This window comes from Numida meleagris, chromosome 5, assembly GCF_002078875.1.
Source record: "Numida meleagris isolate 19003 breed g44 Domestic line chromosome 5, NumMel1.0, whole genome shotgun sequence".
NCBI classification, from domain to species: Eukaryota; Metazoa; Chordata; class Aves; order Galliformes; family Numididae; genus Numida; species Numida meleagris.
The window spans coordinates 28,581,089-28,608,908 of record NC_034413.1 but is presented as its reverse complement, the minus strand read 5'-3'; the positions used below and the strand labels follow the sequence as shown (position 1 = coordinate 28,608,908).

General features: G+C 38.3%; 2 protein-coding genes across 26 annotated transcripts in view; one reads left to right on the top strand and one right to left on the bottom strand.

Moving 5' to 3' along the window:
- FAM13C (family with sequence similarity 13 member C) overlaps positions 1 to 12,931 on the top strand; it is a 117,535-nt gene extending 104,604 nt beyond the window's left edge. For 15 of the 18 annotated variants that reach the window (XM_021398565.1, XM_021398557.1, XM_021398564.1 and 12 more), the window contains 4 exons: positions 8,407 to 8,502; positions 9,674 to 9,873; positions 11,000 to 11,101; positions 11,898 to 12,931. In XM_021398565.1, coding sequence (XP_021254240.1) covers positions 8,407 to 8,502; positions 9,674 to 9,873; positions 11,000 to 11,101; positions 11,898 to 12,021 — 522 coding nt within the window. In that variant the 3' untranslated portion in view covers positions 12,022 to 12,931. The remainder of the gene's footprint in view (positions 1 to 8,406; positions 8,503 to 9,673; positions 9,874 to 10,999; positions 11,102 to 11,897) is intronic. The other 3 variants (XM_021398562.1, XM_021398558.1, XM_021398574.1) reach the window with 1 other exon arrangement.
- Positions 13,830 to 27,820, bottom strand: part of PHYHIPL (phytanoyl-CoA 2-hydroxylase interacting protein like) — a 120,722-nt gene continuing 106,731 nt past the window's right edge. For all 8 annotated transcript variants that reach the window (XM_021398579.1, XM_021398577.1, XM_021398582.1 and 5 more), the window contains exons 2-5: positions 22,621 to 22,817; positions 18,365 to 18,539; positions 17,327 to 17,444; positions 13,830 to 14,901 (exon numbers count right to left, since the gene is read on the bottom strand). In XM_021398579.1, coding sequence (XP_021254254.1) covers positions 14,367 to 14,901; positions 17,327 to 17,444; positions 18,365 to 18,539; positions 22,621 to 22,785 — 993 coding nt within the window. In that variant the 5' untranslated portion in view covers positions 22,786 to 22,817 and the 3' untranslated portion in view covers positions 13,830 to 14,366. The remainder of the gene's footprint in view (positions 14,902 to 17,326; positions 17,445 to 18,364; positions 18,540 to 22,620; positions 22,818 to 27,820) is intronic.

Below are 27,820 nucleotides of genomic sequence, written 5' to 3'. Positions count from 1 at the left end.
TGCAGAGAGTTGCACAGACAATGAAGTGAGGAAGTTTTTTTTCAAGTAGTGCCAAGCACTTTTTGCTCAGAGATGGGTTTAAAAAATTATTTGCCGGACAATAACTACCTACACTGGTCGTGTGCATGTGAAGAGCATATTTCAGTGTATCAAAAATGGTGAAAGCAAATGCAATCCTATCTTGAGTCCACAGAAACTTTGCTATAATAAGGGACCGAGACTTCTCCCTCATTGAACCACCCACACACTCTCAGCCTCTCAAGGGGCACTCTGTGGACAGATTGGGAGGCTTTTCTGGCTCCTGGGCCACTGGCTGAAACAGTGACTAAGTCAGTCCTCGCTGGTGTAAGAAGTGTGTTTTCTCAGTCTTCCACTGCAGAATTCAAATGTACACAAGCCATTAATAGCAGGCAGGGTGACTTCAGCTTTGGTTCCTGCACAGGACTCACAACTACTCCTTAGTAGACAATAAACCAGCAGGTCTGCTTGGTGGATCTCTCCCAAATGTTTCTGAAGCAGAGAAATTAGGAACATGTGAAAATTACTTTTACAGTAAAAGTCCCCTTTAACCTGAGAAATGCTGAAAACATCTGTCCAGTTAGCCCTGCATTAAGGTCACATGGGCAGCGCAACCATCCAGGCTGCTTTGCCCTGGATACGTTTACTTGTGTTTGTACCGCCTCTGCTCTTCCACATTCTCAATTACTCTTCTAAATTTAAGAGAAGATTTAATATCCCATGAAATGTACTTGCTTGGCTGGGGATTTAATTATTTTTTCAAATTAATACCTATTTTAAAATTCTGTACTTCCATGCTACTGGCACATTTAGGATCTGTATAAAATTGTTCCATAGAACATACAATCCATAAAAAAGATTATTTTATTTTATTTTTGTTTGTTTTATTTCATTTTCCTATTTCTGCTGTCAAACGATGTTGCTATGCCTGGTGCTGTATAACCAAGAAAGATGACAAATTCTGTTCCCAAAGATACCTGAAATTTCAGTGCTGTCAGAAACATCTGGATTCTGGCTACTGAAAGAAAAAGGGGGAGGAGGGGGGAGAGGGAGAGAGCCTAGGAGAAGGGAAAAAGAACAAAACACAAAACTGTGCTAGAATATTGTAATGCTAAGAAATGATTTAGGATGGGTTTCAACAGTGGAAGGCACCCAGCAGAGGTAATTTTTGATTTGTTTTGTTTTCTTGGTTCTTAACAACCAGTTCCTGTGTTAAAATTAGAACTGTACAAAACTATGTCATACTTCTGTAGCTGAGATTTTGAGCTCTGCATACATGACTGACTTTTTATTTCCTTCCTTTTATAGGCTACTTTTTTTTGAAAACATGTAAGGAAAAGGGTTTCACAAGCATAACTCCTCTGTAAGAAAACAAAAGAGAACAACAACAGTATGCAGTTGTGTTTGTAGTCTTAAGTCCCAACAGTACAGACTTTATGATAATAGTTTTAGTTGTTAAAAAAATGTTGTTATGCAAAGAATGAGAACAGCCGATACCAAAACAGATGTCAGTGAGGAAATCCTATCTAGAAGAACTCTTATGAGTATGAGAGTAAGCTGTCTGCAAGTCCCACTCCATTTTTGATTAATTGTGTGCAATGGCAGAGCTGTAATCTAAATTAAATGTCTGCACAAGTTAATATTTCCTTTTTTAAAAAAAAACAAAAAACGAACAGAAAACAAAAAAAACACCACACTCACTTGTACATCTTAACTACTTTTCTTCCTGAAAGATTTATCCTCTTTTAGTAAAGGTGATTGAAAATAGTTATACTAAGCTGCTTTGGGACAGAGGCTTGAAAAGGAATAATAGGAGGTCAAATTGAGTTATTTCAAAATAATATATTTCATTAGATTCTTAAGTTTAACATTAAAATTATTGCTTTTCAGTTATGAGTGATTCTGGTCTTTTGGAGCAGCAACAGTTATGTAAAAATGAATCAAGGATGTCTGCTGGTCAGACAAAAGATCAAGAGCTTCACTTAAGCTACATGCAGCTTTGATGTTACTGTTGTTAATTTTATGTGCAATATTTTATTTTTTGTATAGCATTTAGATTCTTTACCGGAATGTGAGCTGGACTAATAGTAAACTAAAGAGTACCTAAATGTTTTAATGGTTTTGGGTTGTTTTTTTTTTTTTGCTTTAAAGATTTAGTTACCTGGTGCAATGGTAGTGTTTCCGTACAAGATCGCCTTTTTCTCCTCTGAAACAGAAATGAGAGGAGTGTCCTTAAAAAAGATGCAGAGTTTAGTGTGACTTGTGAAACTGGGTTTGGTAAACATTTCACTGACTGTTGACAATAGGATTCATAGATCAGTTTTTTTCATTTTTAGCCCAAAGTTGTCAAGTCATTTGGAGGGCAGTTCTGTTCATCAGATATTCAACAATCATCTTAACAAAATAGCAGAAAAAATGTGAGGAAGGTGGGAGGCACAGGTGTTTAGAATCCTAAACCATCCAGTATGTCTAAAGATGACAAACTACAAAACCTGAATAAATTATAGACCTATTTCTGTTCATCTTTTCATTAGCTATGAAGCAATATTTTCATTTAGTTAGCATTGAATTTCATGCTGCTATGCACAGCCTATAATCGTAAGATGTCCAAGACAATTCTGGAGTTTGCCTTTTCTCATTTTGAAATTATCAGCCATTTTAAGCCCAGCTGAATACAAACCTGTCTTGAGATTGCTAATGAAATGAGCTAATGAAATAAACCCAAATGCAAAACCCTCTTGAGATTGTTTCTCACGTGTAAAATCAATATTAATGATCATTCTCTGTTTCCTGTTAAGCATTCAGCTGCTTCAGGCTTAATAGTTTTAGAACGAATGAATCTCATATTAATTGCAGAACTAGCAATACGCAATACAGTTAGCTGTTCTATAATACTCCTAAATTTTAGTTTAGCAGTTCTTCTCTTAATATGAATGACAGATAATTTCAGAGTGATTAGCTCTGCAGACCTTTAAGAACCAGGGGCTTTGCTCTGTTTTTGCATTTGGACAACAAGCAAAAAAGTTTATGCTCCTGCTGAAGTTAATAGCAAGGGAAGAACATTACTTATTCAGGATTTGATGTATTTTTGAAAAGAAATGGCTAATTATTATTTCTCCAATTTGTCAATAAAAAACCTGGTCACTGACTTCCTGCAAAAAGGTTTCCCCCTACCCCAGCTCCATCATTCATCGCATTACTTCATTGCAATGGAGGAGCTGTGTTCCAAGTCTTCCAACAGTTGGCCCTAATTGTGGAGATCTGTCGTGATCTGGCAGACTCTGTGGAAAATTACATTAGCTTCACAGGCTTCTTGCTGTTCCAACCCAGATGCAAATGTGGACATGTCAGGAGCAGATTTTCTTGGGAAGAGAAAAGGGAGGGAAGGAGAAAAGTAGCAGTTAAATAGTGTGCTCTCTGCTCAAAACACGAGTACTGTGGTATATCATCACCAACACTGCTAAATCACATTGTTGAGAAATCAGCGTTTCTCTTTCTGCTACCAGTGATTTGTATTGTGATTTTGAGCAAAAATGTAAAAGACTTCACTTGTGAAACATCACTGCAGAAGGAATTCAGAACTTGTGGGAGAAGTGGTTGTTCAGTGCAGCAGAGCAATGACAGTGTGACTGGAGAAGAAGCCCACATCTGCAACCATTATTAGTTAAGCGCTGAACTTTCTGCAGCTTTTCCATAGCAGTTCTACAGATGCATACTATCCAATTGCAATTTCCTGCTGGTTATTGTTCCCTTTCATTTTAAGGATAGCTCTGTTTTCCATTACATTCAGCTTTTTGGGGGTTTTAATTGTATCACAGTGGTTAGACATTTTAGAGATTTCATTGTGAATCTGTCATTCCACTCTGTAAATGTGTTATGTTTGCATAGCTGAAACTTTCTGTTCTTCATCCTTGCCAGCCAGTATCTCTTTCTTGATAAATAATTAAGAAGTTGAGGAATGTCCTGTGTTTTTGCACATTCTTGATAATTGTCTGGAAGGGTGATTGTTATCATTTATTGCAGCTAATTAATGTTTAATGCATAATGGAGAGTGCTATGATTTACAAACTGATCTCGCAAATAGGAGTTAGTAATATACAAATCTCAGTCATAGATTTCTCCCTAGGATGAGTGAGAAAACTCTTTAGTTTTTCTGTTAGTACAACTATTTATAAATGATATCTAAGCACTGGAAAACGTTCTAGGAAAGTACTGCACTGATATCTGTGGGATCTCAATGCCAGTATGTTCTGTTCATATGCTGTGGTCTTCTTTTGTGAACTCACTTTCCCAAAACCCAATTTATGAGATACACCCTACATACATTCAGTTTGATTGTTATTCAAGTAAAAAAAACTCTGCTTGCTTAGACTTCTTGTCAACCAGTATCCCCAGAAAATACAGACTCTGATTCAGCAACCCATGAAGATCATTGCCTTATTGAATAAGACTGTAATTTGTACCACTGGAAGCTTTCCAAAAAGGATGCAGTGTTGTTTCATTAGCCTAATTCTATCTGTTATAAGGAATTATTGGATAAGATTCCCTGGGAAACTGTCCTTAGGGACGTAGGAATGGAATAGAGCTGTCAGCTCCTTAAGGACACCTTTCTAAGAGCACAAGGGCTCTCCATCGCCCAACATAAGAAATCAAGCAGAGGAGGAAGGAAGCCATCATGGCTGAGAAAGGACCTGCTCATCAAACTGAGGGGAAAGAAGAAAAGGTACTGGCAGTGGAAGCAGGAATGGGTGCCCTGGGAAGAATATAGGGATATTGTACATAGAATCATAGAATCCTTAGATTTGGAAGGGACCTCTGAAGGCCATCTAGTCCAACTCCCCTGCAATAAACAGGGACATCCACAGCTAGATCAGGTTGCCCAGGGCCTTATCCGGCCTCGCCTTGAAAGTCTCCAGGGATGGGGCATCAACCACATCTCTGGGCAACCTGTTCCAGTCCCTTACCATCCTCATACCATCCAGACATGCAGAGATGGGAACAGAAAAGCCAAGGCACAGATGGAACTGAACTTTATGAGAGATGTGAAAAATGACAAGAAGTGGACAAAGGAAGGGCAACTGATATCAAGGTGTTGCAGTTGGGTCAGAGCAATCCCAGATATGTGTAAAAACTGAGAGAAGAACTTATTGAGAACAGCCCTGTGGAGAAGGACTTGGGAGTGGACAAAAAGCTGGACATGAACCAACAGTGTGCTCTTGTAGCCTGGAAGGCCAACATTATCCTGGGCTACATCAAAAGAGGGGTGACAGCAGGGAGAGGAGGTGGTCCTGCCCCTCCGTTCTGCCTTTGTGAGGCCCCATTGGGAGTATGGTGTCCAGACCTGGGGCCTCAGCACAAGAAGTATGTGGAGCTGTTGCGGCAGGTCCAGAGGACAGCCACAAAGATGACAAAGGACTGAAGCATCACTCCTATGAAGAAAGGCTGAGGAGCTGGGCTTGTTAAGCTTGGGGAAGCTAAGCAGCTCAGGGGAGACCTCACTGCAGACTTCCAGTACTTGAGGGGAGCTTATAAACAGGAGGGAGACTGACTTTTTTTACATGATCTGATAGTGAAAGGACAAGGGGGAATGGCTATACACTAAAAGAGAGGAGGTTAGATGTTAGGGAGAAATTCTTTACTCAGTGAGCAGTGAGGCAGTGGCACAGGCTGCTCAGAGAAGCTGTCGATGCCCCATCCCTGGAGGTATTCAAGGCCAGGTTGGATGGGTCCCTGGGCAGCCTGATCTGGTAACTGGTAATCCTCCCATGGCAGGGAGTTGGGACTGAATAGCTATGATCCCATGTTAATACCATTTCCTAATTTTAAGATTGTTCGATTGCGTTCATAGAATAGTCATTTAAAAAAATAATAAAAAATCAAGGAAAGAAAATAAGTATTAGATCTTCACAGAATGGCAGTTAAGAAAGATTCTAGCTTTTCAGTACATTTTCATTCTTACATCCTTCTCCAAGTACAAGTTCTGGCCTCAAAGACTCCACTTTGGTGAGACAAAGTAAATACAGTGTATTTCTCACCTAAAAACAGTTTTACTCATTAGAAGTATCTTCATAGATTCCATCAGCTCTGCATTAGACCTTGAGTGGGGAAATATGCATTTGTGATCCACTTAAGACTTCAGTTGTATAAAGTTGCTTTCTGTTCTTGTTAAATCATTGCCAAGCCCCATTCAACCTTGGTGTGGACAGAAGCAGAATTCAGTGCCAATGTTTATTTGGGGGAAATGGATGATTGAACACATACCTACCTGTATCCTTGTCATGAAATCCTGACTCATAATCTTCTAAATAACTTTTTAAAAATAGAATATGACAAAAAAGCAAATGGCTCTGGAAAAAATTGATCTTCAGAAATGTCTGCTATATTTTGAGAGTATTCATAGATGACCTGTAAGTATACCACGGGAAGCTGAGTAAATTGAAAATTTTATATAAGTTCTCTTCCAAGTATTTTTGGACTCATGTATTAAACCTATTTAGATGAATTTTCCATAATCAACAAAATGTTAGTTATTTCAAACTAATCTTCATATGTAAATGCTACTGCTTTATGGATTTGGTTTATATTTTTAAAAAAATGAAGTAAAAAGGCAAGTTTCCAATGGCCCCGTATTTCTCCTCATGAATGAAAGTTGCAGATTTTGATGATAAAGATGGAGGATATATATCCACATCAGACTTGGCTCATGCATACTGTAGCTGTGCTACAACATATGAAAGGTTAGAACATATATCAGCTGAGAAAGGTTTATAGAGCACCACTGGAGAAGAAATTTAAAAATATGACCTGTCATCTTTTTTTCTTCACATCAGTACTTGCTTAAAATATTAAAATGTTTTCAGTACGTCTATATTAAGGGGATTTCAATACTAAATGTAGGTACAGAACAAAACAATGCCACCATTGGTGAGATGATGATTTGAAAATTTGTCTATAGAAATTCCTAATTGATGTCTATGAATATCTGTATTCTTATGTCTGTTTCTGCCCTGTAATTGTTGAGGTAAAGTGGAGTGACAACAGAATGTGTTTAAAAACATGCCAGTTCTCAAAATTATCATGATCTGAATCTGATCTCTGTGCCTTTTGGATAAAATATTTTTTGTCTGTCCTCTTTGAACTTGAAATGAGACCGTAGGAATGAGAGAGTGTATGTAGAAAGGGATCTGACTAAATGACTTTTCCTAGGGAGAACAAGAAAGAAATTGACTTACTAGTGCTATATAAAGGTGAAAGAGACTTGAAGATCCAAAGATAGAGAATAACATGCTTTGTAGCATGTAGTTTAGAGAGTATTTCTTCCAAAGGTAGAAGCAGTACTAACAGTCTGAGAAAGAAGATGCTAACTGCATAAGGAAAGAGATGGTCAGTGGTGCTAAGGAGCAATAAAGGAATCCTGGATCTGCCAAACAGCTCTGACTTAAGGTCACAGGAGACTCAGACACAGTCAGGAGTTTAAAGGAGGGAAATGGAATACAGGCAATATTTTTACCTCTTTGTTCCTGAAAGTAGACAAACAATCTGCAGACTGCCTGCACAGTTAGATGTTGCCTGCTTAAATAATCATGTATCTTAGAGAAGCAAATTTTAATCTTTGTATCTATAGATACAAAGATATATATTATCTATATTATCTAAAGATATATATTATCTATGATCTATATATTATAGATCATAGTTTTGTGCAGGAAAGGGCTGGAGATTCTATGAGGATCCTGAGCACCAGGAACAGCTGGAGAGTGAGGCCAGCAAGGCCCAAACTTAGTGTTGGGCACAGGCTCCGTGCCCATTTCAGAACTGGCAGAGCCCAGGAGAGAGACAGTGTCTCAGGAAGCTCATGTTCACGTTGTTTTAAGACTGGGGGGATGACAACTTGCAGAGTGAGCGAGTGTGCAAGCAGAGGTATTCTGGTGAATTAACCAACAGAGTAGATGCATCTCTGCTTTCAAAGAGTTGTCTGAGTGCAGAAAAAGGATTTTTCATAATGCTTCAACACTGACTGTTGAAGCCTCAGAATCACTGCTTCGGATGTGTGACCTAGTAAAAAAAAAAAAGTCATACTGTGCCATTTAACAATAATTATTCCATATCATTATCAAAAGTTTAATTTGAATGGAGTATGCTGGGCTGGGATTACAAGAGAACAATTGGAAGCTTAGCCTAATATGCAAATTTACACCAAGTTTCCTTTTAGAAATTGTTTTTATACCTTGCAGTACAGTTCCTGTGAAATACCCATGGAAGCAAAATAGACATCGTCATACTTTTCTAATACTTTTCTCAGCTTTACAGGAGCAAATGAAAAAAAAGTTTGTTAATTTTTCATTTTAAATTTTGGACGAGTATATTTTATTATGATTTTTTCCTTAGGTAACTAAACAAGAAAAGAGTCTTATGAAACCTCTTTATGACAGATACAGAATTATCAAGAAACTTCTTGCAACTCCATCTTTGATCACAACAATTGTAAGTTGGAAAGAATTCATAGCCGTTGTCAAGAAAACATGCTAAATGTGTTTGATTTAGGCCTGTACATCAATTTGGCAGCAATATAACTAGTGCTGTATGAATAATCTGCTCATTAGTTAAAGCGGGGTGTTGATATTTCAGTTAGATGAAATCTGTAAAATTCAACTTCCAGTCATACCAGAGATCAGTAATATAAGATAACGGTTCCTTAGGCAGTTGGTTTGAATCGTTGGGCAAGAGATCAAAAGCTGTCATGAGTTTCATACTACAGCTGATGTATGGAACATAAAGTGAAAATAAAGCGCTATCCTGTCATTATAGATACCTGCTCTATTTATCACAAAGGCTTGTATTAAACATGTGGCACATAAATATCATTTGTAGTAATTTAATAATATATAAAAGTCATGTGACAGCTAGTCTCCCTGTGAGTAGAGATAGTGGAGTCTGGCTATTTTGAAGTTGGCTGGGTTGATTAAAAAAAATTACAAACTATTGTCTCGATAGATGTTAATGGAGCTGTAGATTTCTTTGAAAATCCCAGTTGAAGTCTTTGTACATGTGCTCACAGATATTTAATTTCAAAATTAACTGAAGGTCTCTTGTGTTACTTAGTTTTTCTCCACTGAATTTCATGTTTAAGCACTCATTTTAAAAGCCCAGCTTTTCTTCTGAGGATGAAAGAATGTGGGGAAGACAGCAACATCAGTCTGTTTTGGTAGTTAACATTTGTAGCTATAAAACCATATGTAAAATCTCTGTCTATCTGCAATGCATATTACAGTCATAATTTCCAGGCATAATAAATGTGTTAGATGGTATAAAAGAGGAGTACAACTTCCAGCAGTGCTTGCATAAGGACAGAATGTTCTCTAAATCTTCTCTACTTCTAAACGCTTTTGAGTAAACAGAAAATTGATGTTTGGAGCTACTCAGAAACAGCACTGGCTTCTGTCCTGTTAAGTTATGAACAGTACCCAGTAGCTTGGCAAGCCCCATGAGAGTGCTCATGAACAGTTTCAAGTAGACCTGAGTAGAATTTGCAATGTCTGTGATCTTTCAGTCAATACATTCAGGAAATTATAGCCCAAGTCTTTGTGTTGTCATCCTATTAATTGTTACATTTTTCTGTAAATGTCTAATTTGATCATGCTCTATATTTTACAAGCAGGAAGAAGAAGACTCAGATGAAGACCATTCTCAAAGCAGCCACGAATTATCATCTGGTCCAGTATCTTGCCTCCCTGTTGATGAGCAACTGTGTTACTCTCAGGAGGAATGCGAGCCTGCATATGTCTCACCTCTGAATGAAAGGAAAGTTTTAAGACAAACAGCCTTGTCTATGTCCAATTTACATGAGGCAACCATGTGAGTTTTGTCTTCTTGTCAGAGACATTTTAAAATGCTTTTATAGGCTCTATAAATGAAGTACAATTTGTAAATGCATGATCATACTTACTAGATAGGAGAAAGCAATATGCATTATGTGGCCATGAGAAGGCCATTATTCAGTGTGTGTAAAACAATTGTATTCCTTGCATAAGTAAGTGTATTCATTGGTGTCTGGATGCCCAGAAAAGTTATCAGTACCCTCCTGCTCTCCATTAAAAACAAAACAAAAACATCACAAGATTTGTATTTAAAAATTCCAGGTTGCATGAGACAACAGGTCTCTAGATGCACATGGGCTGTTATCACTCAGCCCTGAAACTTATTGAAGAATACGCCTTTTAGGAACAGGTATGTTTTCATAGCTTATGGGATATTTTTCTTGTGTTTTGATTGGTATCTCTGAGACGCAGAAATGAAACTGACTAGGCTCCACCAAAATGGAGAGTAAATGAAAAAAAAAACAGTCTTTTTCCAATGTAACACAACTATGCATGCAGCTCTGTGCTCAAACACTGTGAAGATATTTCTGCATGTTGTGTTCTAATGAAAAAAATAATAGGGATATAGCATAGCAAAGAAAATTATTACTCTGCTTAAAATGACCTTATTCTCTAAATAATACCAGCTAAAGCATGTCCTTCAAAAACAACAACAACAACAAAAAGTTGATTCTGGGTACCATTAGCAGTTCCTCTGAATCACACTAATATTTGATAACAGCTGCTTTTCAGCACAGGGCTTGGCTGTGGGACTTTATTCAGAGAGAGAATGAATGTAAAGAGTTTGCAGTGAGCCACTGAGCCCTGTCCATGCAGGACTGAGACCACTAACAAGCTTTAATCCTGAAGGCTTTTCTTACCATGTTGTCCACAGTCTCTGCCTTTATTAGAAGAGTAAGACCTAGCACTAGTAAACAGGAGGGAACACAACTGCTTGTATAACTGCTGTATCCATATCTGGTAGGATATATTGTCAAGCCTTGAGGCACTGAGAGGAACACCTGCCATGGCCCACAGCAGGAGCCTGCCTATTACCCCAAACAGCAGTTTTCATGGTCAGTCAAAGCACGTGGGAGTTTCATGATCTTGTTTCTGTTTTACAGGCCTGTTCTGCTTGAACATCTCCGAGAAACAAGAGCAGACAAGAAAAGGCTTCGCAAAGCTTTAAGAGAGTTTGAAGAACAATTCTATAAGCAGACAGGAAGGTAAATAACCAATTTGACAAATGCCCTTCTCCTTTTCCTGTTTGGATACCTATGTAGACACGTGTTTCTGTGAGAGCAGGTACTTTTATGTGGGCAGACCAAAGGAGTTGCAGCCCAGGACATAAAGATAACAACACGGAGGTGTCTGGTCTCTGTGAAGATGGCCAGCTCCCTGCTAAGCTCCTCTGGGATGTGGGCATCCCTGATTGCCTCCTACATCTGGGATCTTCCCAGAACACATTTGTAATGGGCATGAACCATCCAGTGTTTGTTTCACCACAGGATCTTTCCCGAGGCGCAGAGAATCTTGCTAATGGTCTTTCTGAAGATGTCAATCTCCAGGGACTAAACTGAGCAGTTTGGCCATATCTAAAAACTGAAACCATGGTTTCTTTCATGCAGAAATATTAGATACTTTTCACTCTTTATTTATGTTCCTCCTATCATTTAATGTACTTGTTTGCTAAAAACTGCAGGTGATATGCACTGGTAACATTTTTCAAAGTACTGCCTAATAACTACTCTGCATATTTCAGAATGAAGTAATTACACTTGCATAGCTGACAATAAAAAAAATGTCCTGGTGTATATGAGAAGTTGGTTAATATTTAAAATCCAGTTCCTTTCATTTCTGTTAGGTTTTTTTTTGTTCCTGTCACGTTATCTTTAGTCACCTGCTGTTAGGAAAAAATATATATTTGTGACTCCAACCTCTTTAGTTATTGCAAAGCTAATTTTAAAGACTGTTTCTCCTCTAATTCATAAAAGTGATTGTACTTCTGCTTGCTTTTTGTAGAAGTCCTCTAAAGGAAGATCGTGTACCAATGGCAGAAGAATACTCAGAATACAAGCACACAAAAGCCAAAATCAGGCTCATAGAGGTTCTCATCAGTAAGCACGATGTTTCTAAAACAATTTGAAATGAATACAATGCAGTGGTATTATTCTCTAGCAATGCAAACGAACAATAACAAAAAACAAAGCAGTAGTTTTAGAGGTCTTGGTCAGCTGCACAATTATTTGACACGCTGAGATTTTTTGATGCACTTTACCAATTCTACAAGCTGGGATGAGGGAGTACAGCAATATATGAGAATATTAAGCACGGGTGAGTGAACTATATATTATATATATATATATATAATTTTTCCCTTTAAAGCCTTGAAGTGCACTGTGAGAATGTTAGAAATTAAAATGACACTGAAGTATTGTTGACTCTCTGTTTGACCTGTTCCTAGGTTTAAAAAGTGTGAGGAAATGCTCTCCAGGTTATTAGTACATCTTTGAGTACACTAATGTACCAGAATTTATTTTTTTTTACCAGAATTAACATGCAGTATAATTAAAACTGTAACTGTTGGTTCTCAATGTGCTGATCAGTTCACTAGATTAAAAGAAACATAAGTAAGTAAGTTGTTTAAAACAACAAATTCATGAAATTCTGTCTGCCATGACAGAGTTGCCACTTAATTCCAGTAGCTTCAATGGAAAAAAAAATGACAGGGTTTAGAGGAAGGGGGCATGACTGCCAAATGGAATTACTTTTTTTTTCAGAAATAAGAGAAAGTATTTGGCAAAACAAAACAGAAAAAGTTTACCAGGAAGAGATTTAGCAAAGGTACTGGATGCCATCCTTTTCATTATGGTTCATAGGCCCTGGCTTATGGTACATAAAATTCGGTAACTAGACCAACTACATGCTAATTTTTATTTCCATATTGAACTTTTGCACTTTATTTTGCCTGATGCTATAACGTTTGCTTTTATGATTACCAAAGCTTGTTTAGAAGCATGCACTTTGTAAAAAAAAAAAAAAAAAAAAAAAAAAAAGCCAAGTTATTTATGTCCTGCATTACATAAATTGCCACATATATATATATAAAGGCTAGATATTGCATTATGCTAAGATATTTTGGATAGATAAAGTACCTGGTATATAATTGAGTGTCAAAGTTATCTGATGAGGAACACTAGACTTCTTGTTTATTATAAAAAAAGATTACAAAGAAGATATTTTTCCATTCAAATTGTACATCTTTCTTAACTTTCAGAGCACCACACTTTGTAATATTAAGGAATTTTTCCCACTATTTGTGATAAACTGTTTTGTGTAACCTGTTAACAGAAGGATTATCAGCATTTTTGTACTAGAAATGAAAAGCAGGGATTCTGGGAAATCCTTATCCCAGGCATAGCAGAAGGAAGAATGAGAGAACAGAAAAGGGATGTGAGTGAGTTGAAACATGTTTCATGTTTTGGTTTAACTGTCATTTTGTATTGACCACATAGTATAAGGAACCTGTTTTATATCTATCTTGGTAAGAAAATTTTCATTTTATAAAGCCTATTATGTACCAACCATGTTTGTATTTATATTGTATGTGATGACAGGGCATGATTTTGAAGATGTACACATTTTCAAGTAGCTTGGAGGAAAGTATGTTGACTATAAAATGACTTTTTTTATTTCTCAGAGGTTGTTGTTTCAGTGTACCGATTTAATAATTTATAACTCAAATTTTATGAATCAGAATGGTCTCCTTCATAAATCTGTTTTAATTAAAGTCATCTAGAGCAACAGGAACAGATACAGAGCTATTTGAAGTTTACAAACTACATCTTTGATAAGGGAAAATGATTTCATGACATATGTATACAATTGATATTAAAACGTAATCTATATATTCTATATGATTGTATAATATTTTATACAACAGTACAAATAAAATATTTTTCTATTATATTTATTATGTCAAGACACAGTTTCTGTTTTCAGTTAGCTAATATAAATAACATAAATAACACTGTCAAACAACACGTTGGAAGTGCTGACATTTCTAGGCTTTGAAATTTAAATCATGCTGCAATTACAACCTTTCATGCTGTTTGGAGTTATCCCAGTATTTGTTCAGTAGTTAAAATGAATGCATATTTAAACACCATTTATAAGCCGTTATTTTTATTTTGCTAAAGCAGTTTATATAGGATTTTGTTATGTTTGGCAAGAAACAGAAAACAATTTTTTGCAGCATCTAAGTATAAATGGTTGCCAGAGAAAAAAAATAACCCAGGACTTCTAATCATTTAAAGCATTGGAGGAACAGAAGGGAAAGAGAGGGAGAAGAAATACTAAAAAGGCTACTTGGAGAATTTGGAGACTCGTGTTTGCTCTTGGTGACAGCGGCATGTGCATGCTTCTGACAAAAACAGCTGACTATGGAAATGGGCAACAGAGGTTTGAAGGCTTCTAAGGATGAGGGAAGTTTTAACGTCCAACACTGATATTGCAGGTCTTGCAGCTGGGATCTTTCTTTGCATTTGCAGTAGACAAGCTCATTAGTTGGTGACCAGTAATTTCTGCAACTGTGCCGAGGGAGAGATCCACAGGATCAGTGTAAATTACTTCCAGAATAACATCCTGGGCATGATGGTAAACCATTACTCCATCTTCTTCATCACAGGTCAGAAATTTATTATCTTTTATATTTAGCTGAGGAAGGCGCTGCTTACAGAATTCATCTCCTGGTGATCCGACAGGGGCAATAACAAGAATGACGTAGTGGTAAGCTGTGTACATGCAGTAGAAGTCTCCAAAGTACAAGTTAGTATTGGGGTTGAAGAGTTTTTCAGCTGCAATCTCAAACCTGTATCTTCCATAAGGTGAATCTTGTGGTGGTTTCCCAGTGTTAAACTCAGTGTTGCAGCTAAAGAAGATGCCTTCCAACTTCCCACTGATTGGAGAGCCATGGCTGCCACTGTTATCCTTAACAGAGGGCTGCATAGCATTCCCATGGTGCTCTCTACAAATGGATGACAGGTATTGTTTATTTTGTAACATTACAAGAATGGTAAGTTAGGACTCACTTACTTCATTCTGTTGTGCAATAGTACTGAAGGAACACAAAGGAAAATCATTAAAACGCTTAAAACTCTGGTTAGTGTCATGATCTTAGGACCAAGAAAATCAAGTGAAGCCACACTCACACAGGTAGAGTAACTCCTGCTCAAGGAGAAAAAAAGCCCTTCTTTTCCAGTCTGCATTCTCTGTCAGCTGAGGGCTGTGGCTATTATGTATGTGAGTACAAAGAATAGCACAAACAAAAAAGCCCCCAGAGCACCGATATCTCTGATTAGTTGATTTGTTCATAACAATGTAAGAACACAGAACACAGAAATGCCTCCAAGTCTGATTTTTTTTTTTGTTATGCTTCTGAGGAAGTTAGAAATAAATATCTTAATTTGACTCAAATTTCAAAGATTTTCTGGGCCCTTTTAATAATTATTGTCTCAAGCCCTGTTTCATGGGGGGAGGATGAATGGGTTACAGTTGGTATATTACAACTGAAATGAACGCAAAAGCGAAATAAATAATCAGCTTGAATAAGCACTGTCTCTGCAACCCCAGAAAAAAGGCTTGCAGTTTTATTTCTGTGGCAAGATACTGACATCCAGTGGCCAATTAGGCTATTTATAGGTCACTCATCTCAGGGATTTGAGCTGCTTTGTTGTGCTTCCAGCTGAAGTAAGCAGCAGCAACATGATACATACAAGCTCGCTTTTAAAAACCCTACATTTAGGGGTTGCTGCTTTAGCACAGAGACAGTTGCTTGTTAGTTATTGCTACTACTAGAGTTACTCTGTAAGCTTTTTCTATCTTGTTTACTAGTTATGGAACTACAGAGGAAGGAATGGTGTGACAATCATATAGTTAGGGTTTTTAAGACAACATTCAGAAGGACTAGCCTAGTACATTTGTGATCAGAAAAGACTGTTGTTGGACAGTTACAGGTATCCTAGCTTCATCCTGACCTAGCAAAACTCAGCCCCTTGTCTCTAACTCACTAACAAGCAGAAGGAAAACAAATTTTGTCTTTAGTTGTATTAAACTAAGACCAACCATAATACGAGGGAGAGGAAAAGATACAGTGCAATCAAAGTCACATTTGGCAGGAAAAGGACAAAACCACAGTTAGTTAGTTATAAATGTATCTCAGTAGCAATTTTCAAAGCTCTATGAACACAAAAGCAGGTGACACACAAAAGCATTACGATACACAGCTGAAAATAAATCTGTATGAGAATCAGAAACAGCCCAGGCCTTTTCTCTGTTGAGGTATCTAGTTCATTATGTCACCGGAGGTATAGTATGTCCTCAAAGACCTAAAAATGCAAGTCATTCTCTACCTCCATTGAGTTTGCAGCTCTATCACTACGTGCAACAAATTCTCCTGTAATTCTTAGGAGCAAACTTCACTCTCTTCACTATACAAGACAATCCTGGAGACCCCTTCGTACTTAAGACTACAAATCGGGAACACTTCCAAGGTGGTGTAGTCTGCTCTTCCAAGGTGGATAGATTGGGTATTTTAGTTCTGTACAGGTACTAGTATGACACACACATACATACAGCTGGAATTGTGTGGCACAAAAGCAGACCCAGGTCTCTTAATATGCATCAAAGAATCGTCATCACTACTGAAATAGAGGTTGTCACGTTGCTTACCTTTCATCCATGTTCTTCTAACAGCAGATTACCGCTGCATGGTGGCTGTTCCTGCTCAGCCAGTACATGACCTTTGACTCCTTCCATTGAAAAGTATTTTCTACTGTAATGATGCTTCTGCTTGTGTGTGCGAAACCACACTGTGTCTCCATGCAGGAATAAGGAACCTATCTCCAGATATCCCATTTCTCATTTCAACTGAAGAACAGTATTTTCAAATTGTCTAAACATCCCTCCTCCCCAAGTAAGCATGATCTGTACATTACAGTTTGGATTTCAGATCCCCATTTACTCCAGCTAGGCATAAAGATGCATGCAGAGAGCAAATACGTGAGATAAGTGTTCGTCTGCACATAGGAGTTCATATCTAACTGTACATACAATTGTGCATTCCTACTATTACACACCTCACCCTGAATTTTTTAATGCAAGAGCAGAATTTGGTTATTAAACACTTTGCTGTGATAACACAGGGATACTCCACGAGGGTAGAGACCTTGTGAATATTTAAGTTTCTGCTCTAAGCCACAAACTTTTATTTCCTCATTTAAGTGCTGAGCCAGGCAGGGTGGAGGAAATAAGTTACCTCTCATTTTTTTCCCTTCTGAACTGGCAATGTAGTGCACAGATAGATATTCTGCTCTAGCACAGCTGCCTCCGTTTTCAATTTTTCATTACTGCTTTAATTTGCCAAACAATTTTGCATATGTTTACATTCTTACCTGATATAATCGAAGTATTCTTTGTGCTGATTCCGATAAAATACAGACAGTTTAAGCATACGGCCTGCAATCACTTCAGCTTTTTCCAAAAGCTGCGTTAAGTGAACTTTTGAATAATCTAAGAAGAAGAGACAATCTGCTAGTATGAGAGAGGAAAAAAACCACAGCGCTCTCCAAGAACTACAGACATAATTGGGAATTGAGCATTAGCAACATACATCATGTAGCAGCTACAGATAACTATCAAGTCCAGCACCATTTTCCCGCAGCAGCAAGAGACAAATGGCAGGAGCATGCATGCTTGATCCGCCCTTTGAATGCTTTGCAAGCCTCTAGTAACTTTCGTCTGGGGATTCTCTGTGTTAGAAGTGGCTTCCTTGTACCTGAGAAATGCAGAGGAGCTGAGAACTGCCCTGATTTCTGACAGAATTGTTTGATGAACTGTTTCCTGCAGTGTACATGGTTGAAAAAAAAACTTGCTTAGGACCCATCCTCAACTGCAACTCAACCAACACAGACTTCACAGAGAGCTTGTGTCAGCTCTCAACTTTCATGCATCCAACAGAAGGTACATGTAGATCAATGGCAGGCTAAAGGTATGTGTACTAGTCCTCAAGACGGGTTGGTGGTGGTGCTTAAGCTCTGCAGCATCCAGAGAAACGGGAGCAGCAGAAAGTCTTCAACAATCTGCCTGTTAGCGAGCTGCCACTGTCTTTTCTCCAAAGGGGCTTGTAGCCAGCGAGAGGCACACAAATGGCCCTGCTCCACTTTGGTTCACCAGTCTCCTTGCCTAGTTTGGGAAAAGCAATGGTACCCGGCACAGCACTTCAAAGCAGCTAAGTTGTTGTGGAACAAAGGGGCACTGCAGCTTCCAAACCTGAGTGCACACAAAGCCTAAAGCAAGCATTCCAGTTTCCAAGTGTGAATATTATAAGCCCACCAGGATATGTCATACTGGTAGATGGTTAAAGCATTCATGCAGAAAAGCTAGCCTTAATTGCATACATCCTATGATGTATGTTTTCTCGGCAACATTACCTGCTGTGCAAAACTCGATGATTTCACTCCACTCAGAAACAACATAATCGCCATCAACTTGCTTCGATGCAGTCTGCACTGCAACTGTGTATTCTGTTCTTGGGCTCAAGAACCAGTGCCCACGGACTGTCATAGGCAAAGGAACAGCTTTGGCCACCAATTTTGTGGGTACATCCTGATGGGAACAAGAAAGCAAAACAACACAAAAAAGTGAGTACGGCAGCTAAACCAACCCACCATGCTTTTGTCTTTTTCCTAACATAATCCCTAACCCTCACTGGGCTCTTCTGTGTAAATATTACCTACTTCTCACAGGCTATTAGTGCTGCAAATTTAACAGGGTGGCCCAGGGCAGTGGTCTAAGGTCTAAGTATGCAAGCAGAGCATAAGGACATCTTAATTTAAGACCTTGTGCTCTCATCGCCAAGATTTTCTTTCAGTCAGTGCAACCAAACAAAATTCCTGCTGCCATTAATCAGTCCCCCTATGTTGTTGCTGTTGGTATCTGCCAACTTCAACAGAGAAAAATCAAACACATTGCAGTGTAACTTTGTGCATTTTACATATTTCACATTACCCTTATATACAGGGAACGGCAGAAACAAACCAAACATACAGCTAGATGTTCTGTGTTTATCATTGCACCTCTTGCTCCTTCTGCATTTCAGAGTCCTGTTTTGCTCTGTCAGTGCATGGCATGATAGAGCAACACAGAAGTATAGTTATTTGTTGCTGAAACAGTTTCTGCAGCACCAAAGCCTGCAGCTCAGACCACCAAGGGGAAGAACAAATGATGCTTAGTCTTGACTATTTATCAACCTCCACAGAACAGGAAGATGGCTGGCTGCCATGTGACAGGTAAACATCTTAGATAACATATGCAACTATCCACATAATTGCTAGTCAATAGTTATCCATCTACAAATACTAGCACAGTAGGTCTTCAAGGAAAAAAGGAATAGAAAGAGACCATTCATGATCTGCAAAAACAAAACCTGATTTATTTTTGCTTGTTTTCTGGTACAGAAAAAAAAATCTTTTATAATTATTCCTTCAGTTTCTGTAGGAAGAAACTGTAAAGCTAGCAGCTTACAATAGTACAAGAACCGAAATGCGATTGATAATTGTATGATTATGTTATTTTGATTTCTTTTTATGTTAATTCTCAAAATAACATACATCTTGGAGAAAATTGTAAAAAACTCAGACCTGTAAACTGAAATAAATATTAAAAAAAATCACAGGGAAAAAGAAATAAAAATCCTCGAGTGACATTTAAAGTTACCACCCTTGAACTGTATTGTAAAGGCATCCCACTGGACTGCATCTACCAATGCTAATACAGTTGGCAGCTGCTAGAGTTACGGTCATTAGTCTTGTTGCCTTTTCTTTGGCTGCCATAAAAACTACCTCCACCTGAAGTCTAATGTCTGTGCCAGTAACACAGTGTTTTTTGCCCCCATTAATTTTGTCAGTGTTCAAACAACATTAAAGCCTTACTACCGCCATGCCTCAAAGCCTTACCTCTCAGCTTTGCATCAAGAAGCTCTTCTAACTGCACCAGAAGAGGCCAGACCACCGAGAACCACAACATTACTTAGAGAGGCTTCTCTCTTGCGTGGCTGGGTGGGGAGAATAGCGTGGAAGGGAGGAATTTGCATTTCATAACTGTTATTTCTCTTTTTAATTTGTTATTCATTTTTTAAGAAAAACATTGAAATTTCTCTGGGCATTCTCTGTTTCTTCCTTTCATATCTTTTCTGTTTGTAAAATCATAGAATATCCTGCTTTGGAAGGAACCCACAAGGACCACTGAATGCAACTCCTGGTTCCACAGAGGACCACCCAGAAGTCAAACCCCATCTCTGAGAGCACTGTCCAAATGCTCATTGAACTTGGGCAACATGGTGCTGTGACTGTTGGCCGGTGGGTCCTGTTCCACAGATCCCTTTCCACAGGGCTACTCTCCAGCCTCTACAGTTCTCTCTGCATGGCCTCTCTACCCTTGAGAGGGTCAACAGTTCCTCCCAATTTAGTGTCATCTGCAAACTTAGTATAACTTCAATTCCTGCATCCAAGTAATTGATGAAAACATTAAAGAAAACTGGCCCCAAAATGGTGCCCTGTAGAACACCACCAGTGACTGGCCACCAGCATGATGTAACCTCAGTTGCTATAACCCTTAGAGCTTGACCCATCAGCCAATTGCTCACTCACTGCATTATTTATTTGTCTAGCTATATGCTGGACATTTTTTACCAGAAGGATACTGTGAGAAGCAGTATGGAAAATTTGCTGAAATTGAGAAACGTTACATCAGCTTTCTTCTCTTGAATAACTACATGGGTAATCGTGTCAGAGAAAGAGATTAAACTCGTTAAAGAGGTCTTTTCCCTTGTGTACCTGTGTTGACTGTGATCAATAACAGTACTGTCTCTCAGGTATTCTTCAGCAACTTCTAAAAATAATAATAATAATAATCTTTTCCATAATTTTACCAGGCACTGACGTAAGAATGACAGGCCTATAATTACCAGTGTCTTCTTTCATGCACTTTTTGAAAACTGGGACGTTTGCCAGCTTCCAGTTGACTGAGAACTCTCCCGATTCCCAAGTGTTGAAAAATAATTGAAAGAGGTCTTGCGATGACATCATCCAGCTCTTTGTGTAACCTGGGGTGAACCTCATTGTGCCCCATAGACTTATGTGCATCCAGCTGGAGTAGCAAATCCTGCACAAGTTTGAGGTTGGCTGGGAGTTCATCATTACTGCAGTCACAGTCGTCCAACCTGGGGATCCAAGAGTCCCAAGGTCCATCATTGGTGTAGGAGTCAGAGGAGAAGAATACATTAAGCATCTGTTTTGTCTGCATGCCTATTTGTGAGGTGATTGACCTCTATTCCTGGCTGAGGCCCCAAAGAAGAGCAAAGGAGGTTACATGCCAGCACAAAGACAGTCAGGAACCTGGAGTTGCAGATGACTGCTCAACCATCAGCTCCTAAATACACAACAGTAAAGGTACCTAGACTACAATAAGAACGACTTGCAAGCTCTGAATGACTAAGCAGCAAGGTAAACCACTCACACTACCTCACTCCTTTTTGGGAATAGAATCCCATTTTGTAGTTCCTTTTCCATGCCAAAGAAGCAGATTTCAATTTTCAATCTTCTCCCATTTCATCTTGCCCCTCCCTTTGCCAAGTCTGCTCATGTGACACAATGTAGGAATTCAACACACCGTTCTTGTCCTAGTTTTGCTGTATATCTGAGCCACATTCCTCTATCTATCACATGGGAATAATCATACTTCAATATCTTAAAAAAGTGGAGAGACATGCAAATTGCATTGAGAAAAGGATAAAGACTTAATAGAATTCTAGCCTTTACATACTACTACAAATCTCCTCCTCCTTCCCAAATACGATGTCAGTTGTCATAAATAATAAAACAATATGCACTCTAAACAAGTTGAACATGTATTTGCCAGTAGATAAAGCATTGAAAGGATAAAATATTTCTATATGTTCTCCCAGGTACACACAGTTCGCCAAGGTTATTTGTGCCTTAGCAAACCATATCTTCTAGGGATCTTGCTAAGACTTTTAATTTGCAGATGGTTGGGGCGTTTAATTTCCTCTTCTATCTCATTCCATGTTTCTGTAAAACATCTCAGTATTTGAACTATTTTGAGATCGAAGCAAATTTTTCTGGACTTGATAACAATAGACTCAGCAATGTATTCATTATGTATCTGCATTAGTGGTTTGAGGAAAGAGGCCAGATGAATATTTGGGTCACAGTACTGAACGTGACAAACTGAGATTGCTGGAAGCCTTCCTAGAAGTGCATTAGAATTTTTGACTCCTCTGTTGAAACGACATGTGTTGCTCTCATCAGTCTGTCACTGATTATGGACAGGCACAGAATACATAAATTGTTTAAATAATGACTAAGAGCTAGTCAGGAATAAAAATGTCTGCCTTAAAATAACTTGTGCAGATTCCAAAAACTGTTTAAGTTCCAAATAACATAGAAAAGGTAATATTCAGTTCTCTATGAAACAAATGTGTTTGCATGTACATGCACGTAGGGTAAAGGCATAGGCGTTCTGAGTAAAAAAAAAATATTGTCAATCAGATTAATTTAAACCCACCATGGCCAGATGTCCATTACCTGGTTTTGAAAGGTTAGTGAAACACCAAAATTCATCTACTTAAAGCCACATATGTCCACCTTGATTTTTAAATGAAAATTACCTTGTGTTTGAATTTATTGGAATTCTTGTTCTCTTTCTTGTTGAGATCAATGAAGTAATGAGTGATGCGGTCCTTGGATTTAGAATCCATGTCCCAAGAAATCTTGAAGGAATCGCACGTGATGTTACTTATTTTGATGTTGTGTGGGACTGGAAGTTCCTCCATCTCTGAAATCCCACTGTCTTGTGATTTATTACCTGCATAAAAAATAAGCATGATTTAAGTTACGTTAGTTAACTTAAAGGCCTACTAAATATCTCTTTTCTGTGGTCCAATATGATGACAACTCTGAACAGTCTTTCATAAAATCTCAGAGGTGGTACTCAGAAGTAACAGTAAGGCACAGTTATGGAAACCTCAATTTCAGTGATTAGAAATACTGAAAAGAGATAAAATTCCTCATTGTGAATGAGCACTAATAACACAAAGTGGGCTTCATAGACTGGTTAATATCATAACTACTGTGTGCGCATTTACACTTTGAGAATGAGAAACATCTGAAGCCTTCTGGTGCTTCAATAGTTAAGATGCTTGTAAAGTCCACAGTGAACATAATGGCCCTATCCATACTTGTCAGAGAAAAAAAGACAAACAGAAATCACCTTCATTCTGAAAGTATTTTTCAAGCACAAAGTAAAACCAACCTCTTCAAAGTTTATAGATGGTGTGTGCACGTACACACGTATAAAATACTCTCCTCCACAATCAAACAATCAACACAACGGTCCTTTTATAGAGCCATAGTGAAAAGGACACATACACCAGTGTCACTTTCTTGTCCGTTTTCTCTCTATTTTATTTGCCCAGTTGATACCCATGGCAGTTTCTGCAGGCTTTACAGATTCCAAACTTAGGTCTTCCCTTAGTTCCAGGGCAACTTTGTTGCAGAGCATACAGTGAACACTAAAACTCAGAAACATAACGTGTTCTTGCACTGCACTGGACACAAGTCAAAAGCAAATAAATAAAAAAGAGAAGAGAGAAATAAGTGGGTAAAAAGGAAAAAAAAAATAGAGATGATATAAGAGAAGGAGTGAAGAAACAAGGCAACGTTACCAAACCAAACAAAAACCCCACCAAACAACAAACCAAATCTTTAGATAAGAATAGAAAGAAAGGAGAAATATCTAAAGTCTACATGAAAAAGAGAGGAAAATTCCCAAATCACACCCAGAGGAGAAAGGTAGGAAGGCCATGCAGCTGCACTGACTGCAAGAGCGGTCAGAAATAGTAGTCATTAGAGAAAGCATTCTGTTCATGTGAAATACATGGTTTGGTGTTTTTCCCTCCATGAGAATTCAGCAGGGAGAAAATAGCATCATTTTCTTTCATAAGTAAGTATTTCGTATTTGAAAAATGACTGAAACCTCATTTTTACATAACAACAAAAGGCTGCATATGATTGCTCTTCCAGGAGCAAGGCTCTGTGTTACAGCAGAAGATGGGGGTGATGCTGCCGAGGTTCTCAGACCTCCTGGTGAACTGGATGAACTCAAGACTCCAGTACAACGAATAAGAAAATAAGGACGTGAGCACATATACAGCCATATATATCCGTGATGTGTTAATGTGCAACTTCTCTGCTTCAAAGGGAGCTTCTATATTCCATATTGATGGGCTCTAGGCATGTTACAAATGGTCAAGATAGTTTAAACTTCAGGGGGTAAGCAAAGCAGTGCTGACCACTCACGTAAAGTAACAGATGAAAAAGGATTACCCTAATGCACACTAATGACTGCCAAAGAGCAAAAGAACTCCTGTAAGTGGAAATGTCTGATACACGTTTAGATATTTGTGCTCCTGATCTTTTTACTTCCCCTACTTAAGTGAATAGTTTGAATACTCATTTATTGAAAAAAACTCCAAATATTTTTAATATGTCTGAATGTCATGGTTTTATGATTTTCGGTTATTGGTACTCCACATCATAACATCATGTAGTGAATGTACCTGGTTCTCAGAAGAGAAGGACTACTACAGTCCCCACGGTACTTTGCTCCTCTATTACCATTTTCCAGCCGGAGGGAAAAGATAAAAGCTCGCAGTATAAAAACTTGCAGATCACAAAACCTCGTCCCTTTTTCCGCCGTCTCTCATCTTGGCAGCACCTCGCTCTCCAGCCGTCTTATCGTCAGTAGTAGAGTAAGGCCTACCTTGATTTTGGGACGTTCTCTCTCTCTGTATTGGATTTATCAGCTTAAATTGTAATTATATTGTATTATAGTGTGTTGTTTTGCATTTCGATATCTTATTTAGTAAATCAGTTTGTTTCTCCTCAGATTGTTGCCGCTGTTCTTTGCTCTCAGGGCCATCTCCCTACCCTTTTTCCCCTTTCCCCTTTTCCCGGGACGTGGGCCCGTGGGTCCCCCGTCCCCTTTGTCACGGAATCGGGCCTAACGCCCGTAAACTGTTGACAAAATAAAAACACTTGCATTACTAAGTGCTAAGAAATCATCTTAAAGATTTTGAAATAGAGTAGGAACAGAATATGAAATAAATATCTCGGAATCATCAGGAAGCAAAATTCCAGTTTCCCTTCTGCTTAGAATATGAAGTATCTGTGATACTTGAAATGCTTGCGTATATTTTGATACCTATTTGTGTAGTTCTGAATATCAAAATGCATTGAACTGACAGCCAGTGTAGGAATCTGATAATGACCATGCATGCAGGTATTGGACCAGCTTTCCCCACACACAGATGTAAATGACTAACAACTGAACGCATTTGTTCCTCTCCTTTTTCTCTCTTATGCTTTGGTAAGTGGTTTGAACTGGTTTTCATACTAGAAAGCATGTCTACTTCAAAACATTTCTTCTTTATATCAGGCTCAAGTACAAGAACAGCTCAACACTGGGAAACAGGAAAACTACTAAAAGGACAAACAGCAGCTGAACTTCCTCAAAGATGCATAGGTCACTCCGAAAGTAATGCCTCCTATTTTTTTTTTCCATGGAAACCACAACAGATACGAAGAGCACAATGGTACTATATGATAGAACAATTCTCAGCTACAAAGCAATATTTTTCAACACAGTCATCACCACTAGCTGATTTGCCCAGATGAGCAAACCAAGACATACTTTCATTTTGCGGTGTGACAGCTGTGCATGGCCATCCAGAATATGGTTTGCCTTTCATGTTCTTCAGCACAGCTGAAATGCACCACCCTTCACATCACTGTACTCACATCCAGTGTTTCATCTCCAAAAACACCCAGCAAGTGTCAATGAATGTCAGTGAGTGCCATTTTTTCTGCATGGAGGAATTCAGTGACACATCTTTACTTCATACGCACTTCCATGTCAGATGCTATTCTGTCAGACTGTCCCTTTGCTGCCATCTGTTGCACAGCAACAAAACGTAATGGAATATTGATGGGAAGGTTCAACCCCTACTGCCACCAACACAGAATCATAGAATGGCTTGGGTTGGAAGTTCCAACCCCCTAGTTCCAACCCCCCTGCTATAGGCAGGGAAACCTCCCTCTAGACCAGGTTGCTCAAAGCCCCATCCAACCTGGCTTTGAATACATAATAAAATAGGAGGCATAACTTTTAGAGCAGCCCTCGTAGCGTATGTTTGCTCTAAAGCATTCAATATTCCAGTTGAAAGGAAGCATGGTTAGGATGCCAAATAGATGGAAAATGACTTAGAACAATCTGCTTTCATGTTGTCTTGCTACTTCACTGAGGGTAAATTGATCTTCCTTTGTCAAAACATCACAACACAAAAAAAAAAAAACTGAAAATAAAAGTAGCATAGGTAATGTTGCTCTGAATAGCTTCATATCAAATTAAAATAGATCAGCTTCCAATTAAAATGGCTGCTTTGTTTTGCACATTCATGTTGCTTGAACAGTGGATGCCACTGCAGGTCTTGATAGAAACACTACTTTCTGGTTTCTTTCAGGCAGAAAATTATAGAAGAGCTAGAAGTCAAACAAACCTGTGTTCTTCACTGCCAAAAAAACCTGGGCACATAATCTCTGTGAGATGCAGAAACACCTCAGTTTTAACAAAAAGAGAAAAAAGAAAAAAAAAAAGCTTATTTCTATAATGAGCAATGAACTAAAGGGCTCAGTGATTCTTGACCCTTATAAAAAATGTCAAAGACCATTCATGTGTGCATTGGTCACACTGGAAGCATAAGATATTCAATTTCTTCAAAGACAAACAAACACAAAATTCCAGCTTTGCTGAGATCAGCTGGAGAACTGCAAGATTCATGTTTTATGGTCCTGTTCACAGGCTTATCTCTCTCTACCATATCCAGAGTTAAATTACAAGCTAAATTGTCTCATCAATTTTGAAGCAGTCATGATAGTCACTGCTGCAGCTGAGCCAAAATGCTGGCAAATGGATAACAAACCGATGTTATTTATATACACACAGACACACTTAATTTAGTATCCTCATTATTTCTTCTACTTACATAAATTATGTCTGAATGGGGGAAAAAAAGGCAGAAAATTCCCATTGAACACTCAAGGCTTTCATCTGTCCTTATTGGAGACAAATGATAAGACTTGGAAATCGGTAAGTCCATGCTAAAAAGATTTGGAATTTCTTTTTTTTTTTTTTTAATTTCATTTGCCTCATCACTCGAAACAGGTTGTTGAACCATGACATCTGCAGCAGTGGCAAGATGGTAAACTGGGACACAGACACCAAGCGGTAGTTACTGAGCACTCCCACTCACTGAATTTTTATAATTTTAGAATATTTAAAAATTCTTTTTACTTAGCTCTAAAAATGCAGAACTTTAAAGCAGGGCAAGGGAATACTTGCCTGCTCATTTTTCATTTCACAATCAAACTGTTTGTTATCCACAAAAGAAATCCTGAACGGACAGCAATTAGAACTTGCAAGTGACTGATAATGACACAGTAGACATCCATCAAGAGGAAAATAGAACTACAAATATTGCAGTCGTAATGAATGGAATTACACGTACTCAAGTGTGAAGTAAGCTTGTGAAACATTCATTCAGCTGAAACGATGTTCATTAAGTTCGGATAAATTAAAAGAAGGAAGGGCCAGCTGAACTCCTTTTCTCTCTTCAGTAGTAGATTACTTAATATTCATAAATATCTAAAGGGAGGTGGGTGGGAGGCAGATGGATGAGGCCAGGCTCTTCTTGGTGGTGCACAGCAGCAGGACAGGGAGTAATGGCCTAAAACTTGAACACAGGAAGCTCC